General features: G+C 46.6%; 2 protein-coding genes across 2 annotated transcripts in view; one reads left to right on the plus strand and one right to left on the minus strand.

The window, feature by feature from the left end:
- fam13c (family with sequence similarity 13 member C) overlaps positions 1–23,595 on the plus strand; it is a 386,051-nt gene that overhangs the window by 264,299 nt on the left and 98,157 nt on the right. The gene's annotated exons all lie outside the window — the stretch shown is intronic.
- The window catches only part of ryr2b (ryanodine receptor 2b (cardiac)), a 55,517-nt gene continuing 34,355 nt past the window's right edge, over positions 2,434–23,595 (minus strand). Inside the window, exons 67-104 of the mRNA XM_052081229.1 lie at positions 23,048–23,178; positions 22,674–22,973; positions 22,365–22,602; positions 21,261–21,348; positions 21,073–21,156; positions 20,841–21,002; positions 20,176–20,238; positions 19,617–19,730; positions 19,214–19,326; positions 18,725–18,821; positions 18,427–18,548; positions 18,258–18,309; positions 18,025–18,078; positions 17,839–17,938; positions 17,580–17,659; positions 17,310–17,386; positions 17,151–17,224; positions 16,949–17,026; positions 16,684–16,772; positions 15,931–16,059; positions 15,729–15,833; positions 15,546–15,627; positions 14,010–15,295; positions 13,882–13,949; positions 12,953–13,088; positions 12,791–12,877; positions 11,498–11,689; positions 11,236–11,366; positions 10,628–10,670; positions 9,157–9,293; positions 8,636–8,696; positions 8,190–8,336; positions 7,310–7,444; positions 6,001–6,157; positions 5,583–5,647; positions 4,423–4,523; positions 3,566–3,617; positions 2,434–3,314 (exon numbers count right to left, since the gene is read on the minus strand). Coding sequence (XP_051937189.1) covers positions 3,219–3,314; positions 3,566–3,617; positions 4,423–4,523; positions 5,583–5,647; positions 6,001–6,157; positions 7,310–7,444; positions 8,190–8,336; positions 8,636–8,696; positions 9,157–9,293; positions 10,628–10,670; positions 11,236–11,366; positions 11,498–11,689; positions 12,791–12,877; positions 12,953–13,088; positions 13,882–13,949; positions 14,010–15,295; positions 15,546–15,627; positions 15,729–15,833; positions 15,931–16,059; positions 16,684–16,772; positions 16,949–17,026; positions 17,151–17,224; positions 17,310–17,386; positions 17,580–17,659; positions 17,839–17,938; positions 18,025–18,078; positions 18,258–18,309; positions 18,427–18,548; positions 18,725–18,821; positions 19,214–19,326; positions 19,617–19,730; positions 20,176–20,238; positions 20,841–21,002; positions 21,073–21,156; positions 21,261–21,348; positions 22,365–22,602; positions 22,674–22,973; positions 23,048–23,178 — 5,326 coding nt within the window. The 3' untranslated portion in view covers positions 2,434–3,218. The remainder of the gene's footprint in view (positions 3,315–3,565; positions 3,618–4,422; positions 4,524–5,582; positions 5,648–6,000; positions 6,158–7,309; positions 7,445–8,189; positions 8,337–8,635; positions 8,697–9,156; positions 9,294–10,627; positions 10,671–11,235; positions 11,367–11,497; positions 11,690–12,790; positions 12,878–12,952; positions 13,089–13,881; positions 13,950–14,009; positions 15,296–15,545; positions 15,628–15,728; positions 15,834–15,930; positions 16,060–16,683; positions 16,773–16,948; positions 17,027–17,150; positions 17,225–17,309; positions 17,387–17,579; positions 17,660–17,838; positions 17,939–18,024; positions 18,079–18,257; positions 18,310–18,426; positions 18,549–18,724; positions 18,822–19,213; positions 19,327–19,616; positions 19,731–20,175; positions 20,239–20,840; positions 21,003–21,072; positions 21,157–21,260; positions 21,349–22,364; positions 22,603–22,673; positions 22,974–23,047; positions 23,179–23,595) is intronic.

Genomic DNA, 23,595 nt, shown 5'->3' on the forward strand with positions numbered 1-23,595 from the left:
AAACCCACGCAGGCCCGGTTGCCAGCCAATCGCAGGGCACACAGAGACGAACAACCATTCGCACTCACACTCACACCTGGGGACAATTTAGAGTGTTCAATCAGCCTGCCATGCATGTTTTTGGAATGTGGGAGGAAACCGGAGCACCCGGAGAAAACCCACGCAGGCCCGGGGAGAACATGCAAACTCCACACAGGGAGGCCGGAGCTGGAATCGAACCCGGTACCTCTGCACTGTGAAGCCCACGTGCTAACCACTGGACTACCGGGCCGCCTTTAATGGGGTTTATGAATTTTAAATCAAATATTTCGAACCTTAAGAACATTAAAATTAAAATGTACGCAGCTTTCCTTTATTTTATTAGCATTAGTTATTTTTAACTGGAGGTTGTGTTGTGGTAGTACGGCTCTACAAGATTGATCAAGGGTCGTCAAGGGTCAAAGGTCATCTTTTAAGGCCACGATTCCCCCCCCTCAGCGTTGCGATTTCACGACGTGATACTGAATTGATCTGATTTTCACTCGCGCGCGTCAAAACAAATGTCATCTGCGTATGTTGAAGTGTTTAACAGCAGTGTTTCTGCCAGCCGCTCATTCATGGAAGAGTGTGACTGAGACACGGACAGCTTGCGTGGTTCAAGGGACTTTGTCGTCAGGACGCCTGCCAACATGTGTCACATATAGTTACCGTTGTACGCGTTCTACTGATCACATTTTGGGGTAGCCGGTGTCAACTGAGAAAATGTGAGAAAAAGCCTCATCTGCAGCTCGATGCATTTGGCATGAGCGCGCGGATGGCAAGAGAGCAACAGGGAAGCATTGGCACAAGAAATCCATCTTGTTCACAATTTGAGTGAACAGAACTAGAGATGGGCATTCAATTCACACAGCCGGCCATAAAATTAAGGAAGTGGAGCCGAGTGATTGTTATTGAGGGAAAGGAGCGTGTAAACATGGAAGGGGCAGAAAACATATCCCCGCTAAGCTGTCCAAAAATTTGATCTCATTTGGGTAACGGATGAGCTGGCATATGTTCCGAAGACCAAAATTGTAGCAATGCGTAATGACTGCGATCGCTAAGGAGGGTACTGACAAGTAGGGTGGATATTTGGGGTAACCTTTATACACAATACATGTAATGAAGCACCCGCCGCAAATACGACATAACTCATCAAATATCACAATTGTATCATGGCTGTGTGTGTTTGAATTTGTCGTCATGGTGATGATGGGTGGTGGTCCGTAGTTAGCGCTCACGTGATGCTCAAATTTGTTGAAATAAAAATTGCGTAGCCCGGGGATGTGCGGGCACTTGGAACAAGTTATTGAATGAAGAAGAAATGCTCAACCAAAGTTTTCAATCTGGATTCTGGGCAGCTGCCAGATTAATCTATACACCTGCTATGCTTTCAAATGCGCTAAAATGTTTGTCCTCCTTTGTCGATAAAAGTGCCACAAAGTCATTCTATAAATTTGAGTTTTATATGACACTAGCTGGTTCGCCGCCCACCGGGCGGCTCATCAGCTGGTTCCTGCGGAAGGCTGGTAAGGTGGTGGTTCGCCGCCCTCCGGGCGGCTCATCAGCTAGTTCCTGCGGAAGGCTGGTAAGGTGGGCCTTCGGCCCACAAAAGTGTTGTTGCTTGGTTCAACTTTTTGTTCATCTTCATTGCTTATCGCGAAAATAAAGAGATGTTTAACTCTACTAAATAACTAACAATTTCATTGCGATGCTTGTGGGTAGACAACATTTTTTCGCTAAGATGCCCGCGCGATCGTAGTGAGCCACTGTCTGAGCGGCGCAGTGGCGGCGCGGTGAAGTAGGTACGTTTTGAAAAGGGACAGACGGAAGGACAGACCGCGTGCGGGACGACGCGCAATATATATATATAGATAGGCAAGAGGAATCATTCAAAATGGCCATGCTAATTGGAGCTATTAATCAAGGGGAACAAGCAATCACCAGAAGCCTCGACTTGAAGGCAACACACTGCTAATGCTAATCTGCGCATCCGACAAAGTTCAATGTGGGTCTGCTTACATTTTGGCTTTGACATGTAAGGGAATGCGGCCCGGTAGTCCAGTGGTTAGCACGTGGGCTTCACAGTGCAGAGGTACCGGGTTCGATTCCAGCTCCGGCCTCCCTGTGTGGAGTTTGCATGTTCTCCCCGGGCCTGCGTGGGTTTTCTCCGGGTGCTCCGGTTTCCTCCCACATTCCAAAAATATGCATGGCAGGCTGATTGAACGCTCTAAATTGTCCCTAGGTGTGAGTGTGAGTGTGAATGGTTGTTCGTCTCTGTGTGCCCTGCGATTGGTTGGCAACCGATTCAGGGTGTCCCCGCCTACTGCCCGGAGACTGCTGGGATAGGCTCCAGCACCCCCCGCGACCCTAGTGAGGATCAAGCGGTTAGGAAGATGAATGAATGAATGAATGTAAGGGAATGCGGGTGCGTCGGCACAACGGGGTTTCAAAAAGTCAGACCGTCGCATCAAAGTGGCCTTGGATCTTCACCTGGCCTAGCCGCTTTCAATCGTGGAAGGAGAAACTGGGTTGCAAGGGTGGCTATGATATAAATTCGACTCCGTTATAAGAGTGCACAAAGTCTCTCTTGATGGCTGGACAAAGCAAACTATTTGTAAACAAGCTATTAAATAGTTCACGTTCAATCATATTTAAAGCTCCGAAAGTCTATTTCCATGGACGCATTGCGACCGGAGCTGTCAGCGCGCTACACGATTGTTTATAATGAGGCGGCAAAACACGAAGATGAGGGGTCATGACAAGCAAGAAGTATCCTTCAAAAGTATGCTGGGGAACAAATGCCACAGGGAGAGTGTTTATCTGCGTGTCGCGCTGGGAGAAGGGTTGGGAGGCTGCGATTAGCAAGACAAATGACTTCAGTCACAAAACATGAGCGCACGTGGCTGCGAGCTTTAATTTGGTTTGCAGGTCTTTGTAACTTTGTTTTGACAGCTGTTTTGATGAAAGGTTCCCCCCGACCCCACCCCCTCCAAAATGCTAATTTCCCTTTTATTTCTCCAATGATACAGGATTGCACTGAATTTTTTTGGGGTGCACAAATACATCTAATGTGTGAGGGGGAAAATGACATCAAAGTCCAAAATGGATCGTGTGGCACACGAGTTCCAGTTAATCCACGCAGCAACAACGCAGATGGCTTTCTAAAGTATGTGATGACATTATCGAGGAACGGATTCCTTTCATCCCAGCTGATCTTCATATTGCTTACGGAAACAGTCTCCCACGGGAAAGAATTCCCAGCAACGTTCCTGGTACATTTTCCACACATAGGATTCCTATGTCAACACAAGCGATAATGCGTCAATATTTACTGTTTGTTCACAATAACCAACTTCATTGTGAGAAGCAACAAGCTTTTTTTTTTTTATAGACGAGGGAATAAGTATGCGTTTGTATTTTCTGACTTAACAATAACATACCACGGCTATGAACCGTTCATTAAATTGCAAGATGAGAATGCGTAATTTAGACCTATAATTGCATGGATACGGCTCAGGTTTTTGAACGGAGGAGAAAACAATTATACCTGTCCTGTGTGTTCAGTTTCGTCTTTGTTAATGAGGTACATCAAGAAAAACCTGCAAAGACACACGGGAACAAATGAAGTAGCAGTCATTTGTACCTGTGCGAGTTATTGTGCTAGTTAGGAAAACTGTTATTGAGATCTTGGGAATTGGTTAGTGTGCGTCCACCCACGCCTTCATTTCAGTGGTCGATTTACAAGACCAACGAGCTAACAAGTGACGACAGAGACACCAGAGATCAGTCCAAGCATGCAAACACGTTAGATTACATCTAACATGTAACACACACCGGTGTAGAAATCGTGCAAAGCTGCTATTTTAAAGCTACTTTTGAGAATATTTTTTTGAAGTGGGGCGCCTGTTAATGTATCAACTATATCATCAACTCATAGGGCTCTATTTTATTGACCACCATGTAAAGCTAGCGTGACGGGTGCGCCGCTGTGGGAGTGGACACACCCGACATCAATCTTGAGCAATGAAAGCGGCTCCTTTTCATGACCTTAAAATGTGGGTGTCTCGATATAACAGAAACACATCTGCGCCGTGAAGTGGACGTATAGATCGCCAGTCTCACTCCCCCCACCCTCGGTCGTCGGTGTGCCTCAACCACAGTTGTTCCGCTCAATGAGTTGATTTTAGAATTTTGATAAAATGAACACCCATTTTGGCGGAGTCAGGTCTGCCAAATTGGCATGAGCCCATAAAAATAGAGCCCGTAAAATTCAAAGCAGGTCATTTGCACTACAAAATATACATTAAATTGTTAGGATGTCCAAGAAAGAGTTATTACCAATGGTGGCACACATGAGGACAAAGTGTCGTTTGGGTATTTTTCAGTCAAGTGAAAATGACTCACAGATAGTTGGCCAAGTTGTGCTCCTGCAGAGTGTGGGTCTCAAAACCGTGAGGAACTTTATCAAAGTACTCGTTCCCTATTCCACAAATAAAACACTTTGTCTGCAGGGAAGGGAGAGAGAAATGAATGTAAAAACTTGATGTGTTATGGGATTTGCTCACGGTTTTTAGTCTGCTGGCACCACACTGTAACAAAAGTTGTTCCTTCTCTTCAAAGCCACTGTCATGCTCCAACTGAAAGGCAAAAAAAGCCTGAATAGCAAAATGATTTGAATTGGAGGAGAAGCTGCCAGGTTCATGCACCAAATTTGTATTCTCTGCTCAAATGCACCAATCACATGCCGCAAAATGCTTTCGAGTGCGGTTTGAGGTGAAGGCACTGCACAATCGGGAGAATTTCTATTATAGAAGCTTGGCAATTTACAGAAAAAAAAAAAAGAAACAGCAACACAATTATGAAAGCACACTATCAGAAGCTACTTATCACTTGCTCATATGACTGTATTGTATTGTAATGCGAATGTTGGCGCATCGGTCTCTTTTGGTGTAGTTCCCCAACAGTTTAAACATGCTGTGGTCCAACCCTTGATCAAGAAACCTGGTCTTGATCCAGATGTGTTGTCAAGTTTCAGGCCCATTTCCAAACTGCCTTTCATTTCCCAAATTCTGGAAAAAGCGGTGCACATGCAGTTGAAACTTTTCTTGGATGAACATAACATCTTGGAGGTTTTCCAGTCAGGTTTCAAGACGATGCATAGCACGGAGTCAGCCCTGTTACGCGTTTCTAATCACATCCTCCTGGCAAATGACTCTGGAGACCACGTGTGTCTGGTTTTATTGGACTTAACTTGGTTTTACTGTTTGGTGCTTTCTACCGCCTTTATCACCGATTTGTCTTACTGTTTATTGTGCATGTTAAATTGCTCCATGTACTTTGTATGCAGCGATGGCTGTTTGAAATTGCTTTATAATTACCGTTGACTTGACTTAACTTGACTTGTAATTGAAAACAATCATCAGGACATGACAAATTTCAATTTATTTCTCTTAAGACTGCAAAGCCAGACAACTATTTGTTGTGAAAGCCTTATTTGAGAATTGGAAAACACTTGCGAGAACCCCCGAATGTCAGTTTGTGTGTGTGTTCCCGTCACGCCTCACCTCCATATCCTCTTTCACCTGCTCCTGCTGGTCCCGCAGCTCCCCAAAGGCATCAATTATCAAGCCTGTCGAAAAAAAAGCAACTTGTGGTTCGTTTGTATTCGTTGACTCCGATGAAGCAAACGTTTTTGTTTGTTTGTTGAAGTACAATATGAATTTAGTAGCTTTTTGTCACAGAGGACGCTGAGCCAGCTAGCATTTCACTTTTCGGCTAGCTGGGTAGTTATTTAACATTTCTTAAAATGTGACAAATGCTCCAATTTGTGCACATCTGATTTAGTCGTTTTTTTTTGTTCTTTTTTTTTTCTACCATGGCTGATAAAGCAAAAGCAAGACAGCATTTCCCTCTTGCTGCCCTGCTACTACGCTGAAGCGTAAAGTGCCGGCGCGATCAAAACCCACACACCGTCCGACTCACCTTGAATGATAGCCAGCAGGATGACGACGACGAAGAAGAAAAATGTGATGTCAAAGACAATACGTTCCACCTCAGAGTCATCACCGGCGGGGTCCTCGATCTCGTCCCCGATGCCCCCTCCCGCTCGCACTCCCACGTACATGTGGAACATGTAGCACTGACCAAAAAAAAAAAAAACAACAACAACGCAGAGGAAATTCAAGAATAACTCATGTACTCAAAGTACACTGCCATCATTATTCAGGGCCAGTCGTGCACGTTTCTTTTTCATAGAAGAGCAGAGAACTGTGTAATCAATATTCTTTGCCTTTTGACTACAAATCCCCAAAAGGATTTTGTAGAAGTGCGCCAGGCAGGACAAATTGAGAGTCTGGTTGCCTAGCAGGGATGATACCTCGCTCCCACGAGCCAAGGACATTACTTTGAGGAAACAAGACGGAAAGTGCAAAATAGCTTTTAATAGTGGATACCAAAACACTGAAGGAACATGACAAACCTTCAAAGAAAAGGGCAGTGGAGGCCGGGGGATTTTCTAACACACCTTTTAGGGTTGTGCATTTTTTGTTTTCTGACCCAAGTCTCATATGATGCCAAGGCCTCACATACTGAAGAAACACAAAACGCAAAAATATGTGCTGCACTTAGGATATTCTGAGAAGCGTGGTTGCTCAAGTGCTGCTCAACGTCAAGCATACACAATAAGACAGGAACAGGGACTGAAGATTTCATGTAAGAGCTCTCCTGCTTCTTAAAATAGAAGGGATTTATTCAAATGCTTATCTCCATGCGTGTCCGTTCCTGAGTGACAAGGGACTGTGCATCGGAATTGAGGAGGCGGCGGGGGGGGGGGGGGGGGGGGGGCGGGGGGGGGGTTGCGAATGGCCAAACAAAGAGATATTATATCTGGCGCTGCTTTTTTTTTTTTTTTTTTTTTAATCTAGCTGTCCATTATTTGCCAGAATAATGGTGGGAGGAATAAGAAGAGGATCACTGAGAGAGTCATCTTGGCGTGACTCGAGGCCTTTCCAGATATATGGAAAATAGACCCGGCTGAGATCCAGAGTGGGATTCAAAATTCTTCTCCAACCAAAGCGTCAATCAAAACTGATCGCCACCATCGTTGTAAAAGCAGAATTTGGGGCGACGCTATATTGGATTTCATTAGATTGGGTAGCTGCACCTAATGAAGTAGATTCAGCACAGAGAGGACATGCTGAATCTAAAAACGGCGTGTGCAAGTCTGTCGCAAAGCGAGGACCCCCCCCCCCCCCTCTGCACACAAACGTTGCGCTCGCTCATTTCAACTCACAGTAAGCATGTCGTTGCACTTCATGTCTCGGGCGCCCTGGTCGTCGCTCTTGTCATAAAATTTGCGGAAGAAGTTGAAGGCCACCACCGTGTACAGATAGACCACCACAGCCAGGAGACCCAGAGTCAGGACCAACTAGGAGACACACACAAGCACAGTATCAGCATTTGGGATAATTATCCTAAACGTAGGCGGCCCGGTAGTCCAGTGGTTAGCACGTCGGCTTCACAGTGCAGAGGTACCGGGTTCGATTCCAGCTCCGGCCTCCCTGTGTGGAGTTTGCATGTTCTCCCCGGGCCTGCGTGGGTTTTCTCCGGGTGCTCCGGTTTCCTCCCACATTCCAAAAACATGCGTGGCAGGCTGATTGAACACTCTAAAAATTGTCCCTAGGTGTGAGTGTGAGTGCGAATGGTTGTTCGTTTCTGTGTGCCCTGCGACTGGCTGGCAACCGGGCCTGTGTGGGTTTTCTCCGGGTGCTCCGGTTTCCTCCCACATTCCAAAAAATATGCATGGCAGGCTGATTGAACACTCTAAATTGTCCCTAGGTTTGAATGTGGGCGTGGATGGTTGTTCGTCTCTGTGTGCCCTGCGATTGGCTGGCAACCGATTCAGGGTGTCCCCCGCCTACTGCCCGGAGACAGCTGGGATAGGCTCCAGCACCCCCCGCGACCCTAGTGAGGATCAAGCGGCTCGGAAGATGAATGAATGGATGAATGTATCCTAAACGTCACGCACTTCAACCGCCATGTGAACTTTCTTTGGAGGAAAACCAATCATCATGAAACAAAATCCCGGTTCATACATCAACAAAAGTTGACAGCATAGAAAGCAACACAAACATACAAATTGGACCCACTCACAAACACACACACACACACACCTGTTTTCCATTGTGTGTGACAGAAGAGAGGATGGTGCGAAGAGTCTTAATGCCCATGGCGATGTCCAAAAGATGCGCCGCGAAGAAAAAGTTGTTATAGTGGCCCAAAACTGACATGGCCATGTAGCAGGCCAAATAGAGGAAGGACTGCGGCCACACATCAAAGACACAAACGAAATGAACAGATGGCACGGAAACCAACGCGTCGTCTAGATAAGGCAAAAAATCACAGGATATTGCGCTCATCACTTGGGCACCGCATAGATTGGCATCAAAATCACAATCGGCAGCTCACGACGTCAAAACAAATGAGGACTCGGCCGTGAAACATCGAAACGTGATTTATGCTCCACTCATGTTATCTGGTAACGTACATTGCAGGAAGTGACCGTCGGATTGCGAGCGAGAGTCATGAAACCTCCGGGCATTATGCCGACTCCACTTACATTGTCAGTGAGAACAACTCCGAGTTTCCAGACCTGGTACTTGACGTCAATGGAGTTCAATCTGAAATAAAATGGGAAATAGTAAAATAGTCATCTCAAAACCTGTATTATAAAATACTAGCTGGTTCAGGCGGCTCATCAGCTAGTTCCTGCGGAAGGCTGGTAAGGTGGGCCTTCGGCCCACAAAAGTGTTGTTGCTTGGTTCAACTTTTTGTTCATCTTCATTGCTTATCGCGAAAATAAAGAGATGTTTAGCTCTACTAAATAACTAACAATTTCATTGCAATGCTTGTGGGTAGACAACATTTTTTCGCTAAGATGCCCGCGCGATCGTAGTGAGCCACTGCCTGAGCGGCGCGCAGCGGCGCGGTGAATTAGGTACGTTTTGAAAAGGGACAGACGGAAGGACAGACCGCGTGCGGGACCACGCGCAATATATATATAGATTATAATACTCTACATTCAAGTCGCCCCAAGGAAAATGCCATCGATGTTCAAAAATATGTCATTTTCGTACTCACAGAGTGACCCAGGCAGCATCTTTTCGGAGCCTGTTCCTCTCGGTTCCCTCGGAGCTGAAGTCTAAAGACGCCTGGTCCAGACCGAGAAGTTCACTGATCTTATCGCGGCCGTAAAAGCCCCCATACTTGTCCATCACCTGGAGGGGGAAGGTGGGTGAAAAGAGTTCATTGAATAAGAAGAAGAAAATATATATACTGATATATATGCGTGCGGCCCGGTAGTCCAGTGGTTAGCGCGTCGGCTTCACAGTGCAGAGGTACCGGGTTCGATTCCAGCTCCGGCCTCCCTGTGTGGAGTTTGCATGTTCTCCCCGGGCCTGCGTGGGTTTTCTCCGGGTGCTCCGGTTTCCTCCCACATTCCAAAAAAAAAACATGCATGGCAGGCTGATTGGACGCTCTAAATTGTCCCTAGGTGTGAATGTGAGCGTGGATGGTTGTTCGTCTCTGTGTGCCCTGCAATTGGCTGGCAACTGATTCAGGGTGTCCCCTGCCTACTGCCCGAAGACGGCTGGGATAGGCTCAAGCACCCCCCGCGACCCTAGTGAGGATTAAGCGGTTTGGAAAATGGATGGATGGATGATATATATGCTGTAAATATATTTTTGGGAGACATCTGTGTTCCAAAAATAATGATGGGACTTCACCAATTCACTCATGGGAATAACAGTTAAGTGCCACACAATTGGAGCGCCTGCCTTCTGTGTTGCTGCGGCTTAAGTGGTTGATTTATTAACTTTCAAACAAGAGCCAGCACCAAACACCTCAACAGAATGTAAGTCTCCACGACCTCCACGCTGGACCAGAAGTGAATTACCCGAAGCACTTACGAACATCACATCATCCGTTATGCCGAAAGACTCTTAAAACGATGCCGGTGGCTTGAATGCAGTAAATAACGAAAGAGAACAAACAAAACATCCGCCATTGTCTCCAAAAGTGCCAAGCAGATTTAATCTTAATGTTCATGTCTATCACACCGTATCAGCGCTCCCGGTTTTCATGAGCGAGTGAAAATATGTTTGTCTTGAAGTACAAAGGAGGACGCTTTCCTGGGCAGGGGTCCCATTTCATCACAAACCGTCAGAACTTGTCCTGACCGGGTGAACGCTGACGTTGCAGAAGAGTGAACCAGGAGCCGTTCAAGGTACCAGACTTTTTATAGGGTGACCCAAGGGATTGTCGCTGGGTAAATAAGTCACTTCTGATGATTATATATTAAGACGACGCAAGTTGATGAACAGATGATGACAGTGCGTCATTATTAGATGCTTCCGTTGGGTGTAGTGGAGACTTTCAAGGGCGATAGGATTTTATTGGCATTATGATTCAGCGATAGGAGCAGCGGTCAGAAAAGCTCAATTGAAGCAACTAAGAGGCATCAAAAAGAAACAATATTGAAGGTATTTTGTTCAATTACATAAGAGGACCACGCTTTAACTTAGTTTCTGCCCAACAGAGAGAAAGAATTTACCTTTCGTTTCACAAACTTATCCCAGTAGTTACCCGGAAACGATCTGAAACAACAAACGGCGTGCGAACGTTAACGTGAAAAATGAGTAAATCGCTTGCTGAGTTCAAAAACAAATTCAAAAAAATAGTACAAACAACTGACATCAATCAGAGTTAAAATGATAAATTCTAAACATTAAATATAATGATAAATCAGAACTAAGTTGATAAATAGAGAAAGGTATTGAAATAACCATTATGAATACAAGAGAAAATTGACACAAGAGTGCCAGGGTGAGGATGTATATAATCCCGATACAAACCAAAAGTTGTGAAAATATCACGGTTAAGGGTAAAGTATGAGCCTTAATGGAGACTTCTTCTTACTTTTTCTTTTCTGATTGATATAAAAATGATTTAGTAGATATAAACACATAACGGGGTAGGACTAGATACGTTTTTTACTTCATCCTACTCCCTTGAACATAATAACTGTGTTGAATGAAGACCGATTTCTTTTTTACTTTTTTTATCTACCTTATTTTCTGTCAAATTATTACTGTATATGTTTTATGTTCAATAAACAATAAAACATTCAACGAAAGGCGTGCCGGCTGAATGTGAACGTACGCCGTGTTAATGACCAGCCGATCCCACTGGCCTTTAATGTCCTCCTCCGGGGGCTGGCGTGCCACGTACAGGCCATCAAATTCAAGTCGTCGGGCCACTTCCTTCTCTCGTTTGAAGATCACCAGCGGTACCTGCCGAGCACATGCTTTGAAACAATGCAGCCATTTTGTGCTCCGCAAGAAAATAAATAAATAAATAAATAAATAAAACCCCCAAAATCTCTTTGCAGGCCCATATGACGAAGTGATTGGAGCGGGCTTACCTTGAGGCAGTAGTAACCTATGATGCAACAGAAGGAGATGAGCGTGTGCGCCATGGCCAGGAGGTGAAGTGATGGCTCCATGTAACCACTGCTCTCTTCCAAAACATAATAAACACCGCCCTCATCTCCCTCATCCGCTGAATCAAGTGATATGCCCGCTTCTTTTTCGGGTGACGTTGGCAAAGATACCACCTGGTGAGAAGGTGGCAAGACCGGAGTCAATACGCACATGGAGCCGAAATATGTTTTGTCATGAGGGAGTTGTTATGCGTCGACAAATAAAATGTTACACTTCAATATTTATTGATTCATTCATCTTCCGAGCCGCTAGATCCTCACTAGGGTCGCGGGGGGTGCTGGAGCCTATCCCAGCCGTCTCCGGGCAGTAGGCGGGGGACACCCTGAATCGGCTGCCAGCCAATCGCAGGGCACACAGAGACGAACAACCATTTGCACTCACACCTAGGGACAATTTGGAGTGTTCAATCAGCCTGCCACGCATATTTTTGGAATGTGGGAGGAAACCGGAGCACCCGGAGAAAACCCACGCAGGCCCGGGGAGAACCTGAATCGGTTGCCAGCCAATCGCAGGGCACACAGAAACGAACAACCATTCGCACTCACACTCACACCTAGGGACAATTTAGAGCGTCCAATCAGCCTGCCACGCATGTTCTTGGAATGTGGGAGGAAACCGGAGCACCCGGAGAAAACCCACGCAGGCCCGGGGAGAACATGCAAACTCCACACAGGGAGGCCGGAGCTGGAATCGAACCGGGTACCTCTGCACTGTGAAGCCGACGTGCTAACCACTGGACTACCGGGCCGCCCTTCAATATTTATGATGAGGAAAAATAAAATGTGTGCTGAGGACCAGGTTGAGCTGAGCCCGGAGCTCTGTGGTCATGACGTGAAATGTAATGATAGCCACTTTGGAAGCAGCCTGAAGCTCATGTTGACGTGAGTTGGTGGCGTCAGTTGAACGCATCACAAATAAATAAAAGAACTCGCTAACACAATGGAGTTACCAGTTATGATCACGGTTAGGCTGGCTTCGTGTATTTTGTATTTTCGGTGGTTGATCGCGTGGCAATGTGGAGTTTTGATGAGAACACACACTCGCCAGTGTTTTCCTCGTCACGCGCGGGGATCTCTCACACACATGTAAAAATCTGTGCGGAATTTCAAAATTCGTATTCGCCTTTCCGCGGCATACTTCAATTGAGGTCAGCCCGATATCGTGACTTTGATTTTCATTTTAAATTTGCATATGGAAGCTGCATTCGCACAAACCTTATAGAAGAGGAGGATGAAGTTGATTGCAAAGGTGACAAAAAGCGACAGCAAGCGCAGGTTATAAAATGTCCTGGCAAAGTAATTCTGCAGGGGAAACGTAAGAACATTACAGTTTGCATTTCTACATGATTATTATTATTATTTGTTTTTGAATCTGACCAGCAAGCTCTTGTGATGAGCCCTTATCATTTCTCCCAAAGCGGAATGCCGACTTCCTGCTTCCTCTGATTTATTAGTGAGTCTCTTGGCTTTCCGTTCCTCCCCCTTCGCCATTGTCGCCTCACACGTCTCCCATCTGCAACGAGATAAATCAAGAGGAGGGAAAGAAGGGAACACTTGTACCAATCAGCCAGACGGCGACACGGTTGTAACAAGTCACTTTTAATAACACAGCATGGTGAAAAAATTGGTGAGCACATTATTTTGTTTGGTTTTTCCCCATTTGATTGCGTCAACAATACATTCATTCATTCATTCATTCATCTTCCGTACCGCTTGATCCTCACTCGGGCCGCGGGGGTGCTGGAGCCTATCCCAGCCGTCTCAGTAGGCGGGGGACACCCCGAATCGGTTGCCAGCCAATCACATAGACGAACAACCATCCACGCTCACACTCACACCTAGGGACAATTTAGAGTGTTCAATCAGCCTGCCATGCATATTTTTGGAATGTGGGAGGAAACCGGAGCACCCGGAGAAAACCCACACAGGCCCAGTTGCCAGCCAATCGCAGGGCACACAGAAACGAACAACCATTCGCACTCACACTCACACCTAGGGACAATTTAGAGCGTCCAATCAGCCTGCCATGCATGTTTCTTGGAATGTGGGAGGAAACCGGAGCACCCGGAGAAAACCCACGCAGGCCCCGGGGAGAACATGCAAACTCCACACAGGGAGGCCGGAGCTGGAATCGAACCCGGTACCTCTGCACTGTGAAGCCGACGTGCTAACCACTGGACTACCGGGCCGCCCGTCAACAATACAGTCCTCGATATAAAATTTCCTATTTGGTGATTCAGGAGTTGGGAATGAGTGACTGATTCTGAACAAAGCCTACAGTTTGTTTTCATGAAGAAATGACTCACTTTTCGGATTCAGGCATCTCTTTCTCAGCTTTCTCCTCTTCAGCCACATCAGCCTTGAGGTGGTCACCCCAAAAAAAAAAGAAAAAAAAAAGTTATTTAAATGGACTGTGAATTCACTGACTCAATACTTTGCATGTGACACAATTCATAGAAGCAAATACCAGCCCCTGATGTCCATCAGAAAACGTAGCGTCAGTGCGGATGAACACATCTGTGAGATGGCTGGTCACATCTTGTGCCACCAGGCTGTATTGTCCCCCGTCTCTTTTCACTTTGAGCCCAAATATGTCAGAAAGTACGTCGGTCCCCATGGCGGAGGTCACGGCTTCTATCTGCCTGCTCTCCCGCCGAGGGGAGAAAGCGGCCGAGCGCCGCCTTAGCCGGTCCGCGCCACTTGTTACCTCCGTGACCTCATCAAGCGTCGGGTCGAGAATACCGCCGAGCAGGTCCGACACGGTCATCTTTTTTGCCCCCTCGATGAGTCCGCCATTGACAAAAGTGACGTAAAGCACCTGGCTAGTGCCACTCACTCCAAAAGAAACGAACCGGAGCAAAGTAACGAGAAGGACTCTGAGGAGCGCAACAGATGACAAGAGGACATCCTTCAGGGTCATTTTTGTGAGAGCGCGAAGCTTTTTGACAGATATGAGAGATGTCGGTGAACACATGAAAAACATTCCGTTCTTATGCAGGCCTCTATCTTCATTCCCCTCTTCTTCTTCTTCTCCGCCATGTCGCTCTCCGCTTTCAGAGCCCGAGATCTGAGCCGCCAGCTGCATCTCGAAGATTGTGTCTTCGCAGAAGTTGACAAACATCTCCATTTTCTCCTTCTCGCCGCCTTCGTTCACCACGTCGAAAATGAACTGCCGCTTCGACTCCTTCACCTGCGGCTTCTCCCACTGCGTGCGGCTAGATTGGCTGATCTCAAAGTAGACGCGTTCCATGCGCTTGCCGCCGCCGAGGATCTCGATGCGGCCTAAATAGGGTTGGAAGTAAGTCAGGACGCACTGGGCGAGTTCCAAGAAGGCACTCAGCCGTAAGTCGTTGGGCATGTGCTCGGACAAATTGGTGAGCAGCACGGCGATGCTGAAGCCGATGTCTTTGGCCGGCTCATGGAAGCGATCCACGAAAGCCTCGTAATCCAAGATTTCCCGATTGTCCGATTCAACGCAGGAGAGGAGGAAAAGAGTTTCAACTTGTGAAAACTGCTTGGAGAGCTCCATGGCCTTCTGGAAGTCCTTCCTGGAGACGCAGCCCTTGCGATCGGGGTCGAACTGGTGAAAAACGTCCGAAGCGGTGAGGTCTTTCAGTTTGAGGAACGTGTCGAAAAACTTGAGGATCATCTCCACGTTGCTCGCCGATTCCACCAACATATCCACCATCTGCTTTCCGATGGTTCCGTTTACAATGTTACCTGCAGATTAGAATGAAAAAGAAAAAAATGCACAGAGAAGCAAGGATGCCGTGTTATGTCGTCGTTTTGCGGGTTGTATCGACATTTACTACTTTCCTATGGGGCATTTGATTACATTTTTGGTTCTAAGATTCTCTCATTTTGAAACACATACAAGTATACCGCGACAAAACTTTTTTGTTTGACACACAAGCGCTGCCAGGGAACGAGCCAGAGCCTTCCTTTGCATCGTCATGAGGAGTTGACGTACCTTCTAACATGGACAGCAAGAAGACAACCATGTCCTTTTGTAAGTCCATGAGCTCTTTTAGGAGCTCTATTTGCCGTGAATCCTGCACACACAAAAAAAAAAAAAACACCCATTAAAGGCCATAAATTATGAATTGACACGGCAGCATCATTTCAGAAGGTGACAATTCATGACCGGACATACCCGAGAGAGCTTCATCTGCATATGAGCAAAGACATGGAGGAATCCAACCACGGCATCCCATAGACGACTGTGAGCGAGGCTTTGCTGGTTTCCGTTACACGGCCCCTGCGGGTAAAGCCGACGAGCGGGAGACGATGAATTATAAATGAGAACATACAGTCGATGCCGTTCATCTTTTGCAGAAATGGAAACCGGCCCCAACCTGTATGTATTCGGTGAGCGTATTGAAGACCTGCTTGGCCACTTTGATCGCCTTGGAAAAATTGCAGCGGCCTTGCGCATCAATCGCATTCTTTCCAGAGTAGTACCAGTAGAAGTCACTGATGGACTCCTTGAGAAGTCGTATGAAAAAAAGATTGAGTCTGTCTACAGCCAAAAGGACTACAGCGGCTCTGTGGTATGATTTATTCATTCATTCATCTTCCGAGCCGCTTGATCCTCACTAGGGTCGCGGGGGGTGCTGGAGCCTATCCCAGCTGTCTTCGGGCAGTAGGCGGGGGACACCCTGAATCGGTTGCCAGCCAATCGCAGGGCACACAGAGACGAACAACCATTCGCACTCACACTCACACCTAGGGACAATTTAGAGTGTTCAATCAGCCTGCCACGCATGTTTTTGGAATGTGGGAGGAAACCGGAGCACCCGGAGAAAACCCACGCAGACCCGGGGAGAACCTGAATCGGTTGCCAGCCAATCGCAGGGCACACAGAGACGAACAACCATTCACACTCACACCTAGGGGCAATTTAGAGTGTTCAATCAGCCTGCCATGCATGTTTTTTTGGAATGTGGGAGGAAACCGGAGCACCCGGAGAAAACCCACGCAGGCCCGGGGAGAACATGCAAACTCCACACAGGGAGGCCGGAGCTGGAATCGAACCCGGTACCTCTGCACTGTGAAGCCGACGTGCTAACCACTGGACTACCGGGCCGCCCTGATTTATTCATGCTTACCTGTATTCTTAGTAGGTAATCCACAGTGGAAATGATCATGTTGACGGTCGTATTGTTGCCCGTCTGTGTTCTCAAGTAATTCTGGAAATCTAAGGGATGAAATTAAAAGTGAGAGTGAAGGGGAAGAAAAAAAAAAAAAGAAGAGCATTTTTCCCTTTTATAGCAGACATGTCGTGTAATCTCACCACTTGTACAGCAATTATAAATCCGTCCAGAGTTAATTAAAATGCATCAAAAAAAAAAGGGGGGAGAAAGAAGCAATAACCAGAGTTGTGTCCTTCACAAAGCAGCTGCAGAAAACGGAACAGGTCGCAGGTTAGCTCTTCATCAGGCATCACCTTCTCTAATGGGAAAAGGGGACGAGAGGTCATGAAATGTCAAGGACAATCCGATGAGGTTCATACGAGAGAGAAGGCAACATTGTATTGAAAGGCCCACTGCCGCTTTTCCATATGAATGCGCGCTACCTGAGCGCTCATCCGTGGCCATGCCTAATCCTTCAGCTTTGTTCTGTCGCTCAAATGCGTTCAGATCCAGCACACTGGGCAAACAGACGCACGTTATCATGAGCACAAATTTGGGACCGTGACCATTTTCTATTTTTGGGCGTAACGACTTTCACTCACCTGCATGACCGCATGAGTCCGGCCATGCTCTGGAAGAAGCCGACGTCTCGTTTCGCTCTCAGATAATCCAGCATTTTCTAATTTAAAAGAAGGCAAGGGGTGATTAGATCGGGGAATTAGTCTTGGAATTTGGCAAAAGAAACGAAATGCGCAAGTGGTCAAACGGGGAGCAATATCTGTAAGTATAAGCAATAAAATACAGTAAGTATAACTGAAGAAAGTAAAGTCTGAGGGTGCAAATTTTGAGGCGAAATCAGCGCAACAAGACACCTGCTGAACGGCGGCGTTTCCTCCGCTGAGAATGGCAATACCCAGCTTGAGTGTTGGAGCAATCATGGAGCCCATGGTCCCTGATTAGATGTCACATCATCACAATCAGAAAATGGAGCGCTCACTCGAAAAACACTTCATGACTACAATACAGCCAAATGTAAACGCGAGGGAAGACGTTCATATGATTGGTCTCGGGGGGAAACAAAAACTTTCTCAAATGCTTCCCTTTCGGCCCCGCTGGCTCCTCAGCTCGTACCTTTGCTGGCACTAATACTTTGCAAGACCATCTCGGAAACTCCACGAAGATGCAACCTGGCCTGCTGGTACAGCAGCTTTTGCTTGTCCATCTCTTTCTCCTGTGGGACAATTTTAGTCGGCTTTTGATACCATATACTAGTGAAAGCTGTTCAGGATATGTGTGCGCTGATCAAAATGGACTCACTTCAAAACTTTGCAGCTCCTGTCGCTCCTCGTCGTCATCTTCCCGATGGCAGCTCTGCGGCGATGCGAAGCATTAAAAAAAAAAAACGCATAAATACTGAGATGGTAAGGATGGTCCCCAACAAGCCAAATCTGCATATATAAAGTCAATTTTTAAAAGCCCACATAAATCCCCCGAGGGCCTGTGCAATATTTAAGAATCCCTCTTGTTTAGCTCACGCTCTTTTCTATTACCTTGGCCATTATCTCCACGTAGGAAACATAGAGCCAGTCGATTTCAAGATCACTTTGAAGGGAAGGCACATGAGCTCAGATCAGTTGAGAGATATGCTAAGCAGAGAATTGTGAGGGGTGTGAGAGGGTGAGAAAGGAAATATTGCGAGCTCTTGTATCAGGACAACACCTCCTTTCTGTCAAGGCACTGCAACTGAAGAGCGTGATGAGCTGTAGGAGGGGATCCATAAGTTTGCCGCCATCTCTTTTCTCCTCTCGTCTTCCTCCTGTCAACTCCGTCATGTGGAGTTTCTGTGAAAATAATGGGGAGGAGAAAAAAAATATATGCATGATTCTCCTTTCTGGAAAACCTCACAGTGTCATCCAATTACGTCTGCAGAATACAGAAACAAAAAAAAAAAGGATGGAAAAATAAATCAAGAAAAATAATTTTAGTAAAAGATACTTTGAGGTTTTCTACCACTTACAGCTAAATCCTCCACGAGCTTCTCCTCAAAAGTGTGCTCCTCAGCTAATATCCAGGATTTATTGTAGCCTTGGAGGAACAGGTTGACGGCTCTGTGCCTGGGAAGTGAGACGGACGTTTGAGGGGACAGCAAACTCAACACTGGCAAGTGTTCCCGTTTGCATTCGCCGCGTGCAAATAGCAGATGCAAAAGCAAGCGGCATAGAAATAAGCTTTTAAACCACCGTTTGTACGAGTTGTAAGATGTTTAATTATCGTTGGCGAGAACCAAAGTCCACTAGAATTTGATTTATTTATTTACGCATATGTTGTTCCACAAGTGGATCAAGATGAAGTGCAGTTTTGAGTGCAAGACAAAAGTGTGAACCACTTTTTCCCCCGTGCTGAAAAATAACGTTTTTTTTTCTTCTTCCAAGTAGAAAATTTGCAGAAGCGGACAAAAGCCGTGAAAATGCTCATCAAAATTACAAAGCAAAAGCAATTTTAGTACCTGGGAAGATTGTACAGGGGAGCCATTCTCAGACAGGCCACCACCGCTTGCTTCCTCTGCTTGGACAAGACTTGGTGCCATGTTGCTCTTTTATGCTTGTGCGGATGTTCCACCTAAACAGAAAAATCAAAGACAGAAGAGGGAAACAAGGTTTGAATGATTTTATTAGTAGCATTACATTTGTTCATTTTGCCCTCGGGTGCTTTCTTCAAACGGGGGTTAGGAATCCGAGGCACGTTTCTTTTGTTGTTGAAATTCAAGATCAATTCAAGTAAATACTGTACGTAGGTTAAAGATAAGTAGCAGCGCTGAAATAACAATTATTTCAAGACCTCAGGCTGTCACTTCTCTCTGAGGATCCATCTAAAACAAAATGTGCTTTTTTTCCTGTTTTAGCGCTCACCTGATCAAGGTAATGGAGGACTCGAGCGAGTGCCACAATCTTGTCCACAGTTGTCTCCACGTCAGTGGCGGAGAATGAATTAAAGCCGTCTCGGTGCAAGCATGTTGATGACTTCTCACAGAGGGGGGGGGGGGTAAAAAATAAAAATAAAAATGTCACATTTATTTATTCAGTTGCAAAGTTCTGGAATCGCAATCACTGGAAAGTGTTTATTGCTGCTGGAGTAAATGAAATAATGCTGCATGCAGTGCGGTCTTTGGTATTGTGCAACAAATTTAAGTCAGGGCGTGATGGAGGAACGGGTTTTACAGGCTACAAGACCACTCCAGAATCTAATTAACGGCTTTCTTGTTGCTTGAATTGAAAAATAAATAAATATCGGGGCTAGTCGGGCATGTCGCCGTGCATACCGGATGTCAGCAGAAAGTACATGCACGTCATTCAGGAGAGAGAACCCTGGAGGGCAAGTGGGGGGCATTTTGGGTGAGGGGGTGGGGGCATGCAGTGTGATCCAGACAGAGTAGTAGCAATATGGTGAAAACCAAATGGCAGCCATTACCTGAGCATGAGAACGTAAAAGGTGTTTAAACACACGGTCACGAATCTCATCTTCAGTGTTCTTCTGTGGAAAACCAAGCGGTCAAACGTTAATAAACATATACACATAAAAACAAGGGCGGCCCGGTAGTCCAGTGGCTAGCACGTCGGCTTCACAGTGCAGAGGTACCGGGTTCGATTCCAGCTCCGGCCTCCCTGTGTGGAGTTTGCATGTTCTCCCCGGGCCTGCGTGGGTTTTCTCCGGGTGCTCCGGTTTCCTCCCACATTCCAAAAACATGCATGGCAGGCTGATTGAACACTCTAAATTGTCCCTAGATGTGAGTGTGAGTGCGAATGGTTGTTCGTCTCTGTGTGCCCTGCGATTGGCTGGCAACCGATTCAGGGTGTCCCCCGCCTACTGCCCGGAGACAGCTGGGATAGGCTCCAGCACCCCCTGCGACCCTAGTGAGGATCAAGCGGTTAGGAAGATGAATGAATGAATGAACATAAAAACAAAACAGTCGTGTTGACTTTTATATTAATTACTCAACAACACATAAGTATGTTTGTTTTGTTGAACAGTTGTTCGGCAGTTAATTTCTTTCGAAAGTGATCCACGATGGAACACATTGATAATCATTCCCCATCCACCAATCCCTTGGCATGACGCCCACATTTCCAACCAACCTGAGCGAAGGCGCTCTTTGCAGACATGATGAGAGTCTCGTTGCTGGAAAAACAAACCCTCTGTCCCACCGGGAGAAGTCGCTTCACGGAAGCCACAATGAGGGAAGTGTGTACGGAATAACGGTCGCCCTTCCTCTTCGTCCGCCTTTTCTCGCAGTCAAGCTATAAAGGGAACGATACGACATTAGTGGACCGTCTCATTTATGAGGCCCACTTGTGACGAACAGCGAACCTTTGATGTGTTGTCGTTGACCAGGAATGCCAAATTGTTGATTTCGTTTTGGACCACGTAGTTCTGTTCCTCCCACTTGAAATTCTGCAGTGCAACAGTAAATGAGATAAGCAAGACAAGACGTCTATCCGAAAAAGAAAAAAAAAAAAAAAGCAGCGACAAAAGACAACCGTGCTTGACAAACTCACGTGAGATTTGGCCCAGAAAATAAAGACCTCTGCCACCATGCTGAAAAGCTGCTCAGCATCAGGGTTTGGCTCTTGTTGCCAACGGGCCCTGTGAGGGATTAACCAAAAATGCGCAAAGGAAGCAAGCGACATGGCTGAACCACTCTTGAAATAACAAAATATAGATATTTTGCACCTAGAAATGTTCCGGAATTGGTGCTACTGTCCAACATGTTTTCGTTGCAGGCCATAATGTAGTTTTAGTCGCATGTGGGGGGCCGGTTATAACGGGGCAAGCACATAAATGTTTCACAGCTGGGGGTGTAACAGTACACCATAAAATCTTCATCCAGTATGTTTTTAAATTCACCATTTTGCTCAAATCGGGCACAGTCAGGAAACAAAATGAGGGAGGGGGAGGCTCGGGAATACCCTGCTTATCTTTTGTGTCAACAGAAACATTCATTCATTCATCTTCCGAGCCGCTTGATCCTCACTAGGGTCGCGGGGGGTGCTGGAGCCTATCCCAGCTGTCTTCGGGCAGTAGGCGGGGGACACCCTGAATCGGTTGCCAGCCAATCGCAGGGCACACAGAAACGAACAACCATACGCACTCACACTCACACCTAGGGACAATTTAGAGTGTTCAACCAGCCTGGAACGCATGTTTTTTTTGGAATGTGGGAGGAAACCGGAGCACCCGGAGAAAACCCACGCAGGCCCGGGGAGAACATGCAAACTCCACACAGCGAGGCCGGAGCTGGAATCGAACCAAGTACCTCTGCACTGTGAAGCCGACGCGCTAACCACTGGACTACCGGGCCGCCCCAACAGAAACATATTTAACAATATTTAAAGTGAAACATCAGCTGAAATATTTTATTTTTAGGAAAGTATAACACCAATAGCTAAAAAATAAACAAATAAATAAAACGCTTACTTTGAGACACTTGTGATCATGTTCTTATAAAGCCCATCAAAAGACATTATTGAGATATTTAGAACAATTGTGACAAGCATTCACTAACCACAAAAACGATGCGGAGAGCCTAATTTGGCCTACGGGCCTTGAGTTTGACACTTGCGCTTTTGGCCATTTCCAACCGCCGGAGTTGCCCATCTTACCGATTGGAGTCCACAAAGGGGATGAGGAGAGGATAGAATGCGTAGAGGTCTCGCACGAGAACACTGAACTTCTCCTGCATCTGCAATTCTGCTTCCGATGTAGCGCAGCCTCCTATTTTCATTCGCTCCTCCTCCAGCAACACACTTTCTGCCCTCTTCCTCAACTTGTCCATCAGGGGAAGGAAGTGGCTCTTCAGCAGCTCAACGCGGGCTTTGGAGATGAGCGGCTGCGAATGGACTGAGATACACACCACTCACCGTCGAGTTCTAAAATTCAGTGGAACATCGGGGAGGGAGCATGTGAACTACCTGCCAGCTGCTTCATCCAGTCACCCTGGCTCGCACCCACGTGGTTGTGGATGATGCGGAGAATGTGCCCAAGCAGATCGCTAGCGTGCTGCGGAGTTACCGACGTGAGGACCGGGCTGTCTCGCCACCAGCGGGACACATAAGCGCACAGCATTGGCAACGTGACGTCCGTGACGTGGACATATTGGGCCTGTCCAGCGGCGGCGCCGGCGTCCGTCAACTGCTGCGCTTCCCCCATCGCTTGCTCCAGAGATGGCAGAAAGGGGCATATTTCTTCCGCATCGACTGGCAAGCCCAGGTCTAGAAAAGCGAGAATACGGCAAAGCAATATTGTAAACAAAAACAAATGGTGTCGACGAGAAGTAAACGGATACCTTCTCTTTCAGTTGTACTCGTTGTGTTGTAGATGGAGTGAGGGTTGTTTCGATTGATGGATGGCTCCAGGAAGCAAACAGGAAAAGCAGCAGTCAGCGCTGCCAGACAAGCACCTGCCGCTGACCTCTGCCTACATGGAAAACATGCTGTGACACAAGTTCATCCATCCAGTATGTTCTCATTCTGGTTGCGGGCGAGCTGGAGGGCCTTTTCGAACATCCGAGATGTCACTCAAGTAACACGACTGACTTGTAGCAATCACCTTCCAAGATTGAAATTCAGCTCGCAGATGTCGAACCTGATGTACGTTCATGTAAGCCGTGGTGTCCAAACTATAGCCCGCGGGCCATTTGTGGCCTGCCGTTCTTTTTTCTGGGACCCGCGACATAACAAAAATGACATTTGACATGAACTGCAAGGTTAGTTAAAAAAGTGTGAGAGTGAGAAGCGTGTACTGTAGAGCTTGTCTCAATAGTCAAAGATACAAATGAACCATTTAAACGGCGAAAATAATTTCTTCCACTTTGTGCTCTCCAGCTGATTCATG

This window comes from Hippocampus zosterae, chromosome 11 (assembly GCF_025434085.1).
Source record: "Hippocampus zosterae strain Florida chromosome 11, ASM2543408v3, whole genome shotgun sequence".
NCBI classification, from domain to species: Eukaryota; Metazoa; Chordata; class Actinopteri; order Syngnathiformes; family Syngnathidae; genus Hippocampus; species Hippocampus zosterae.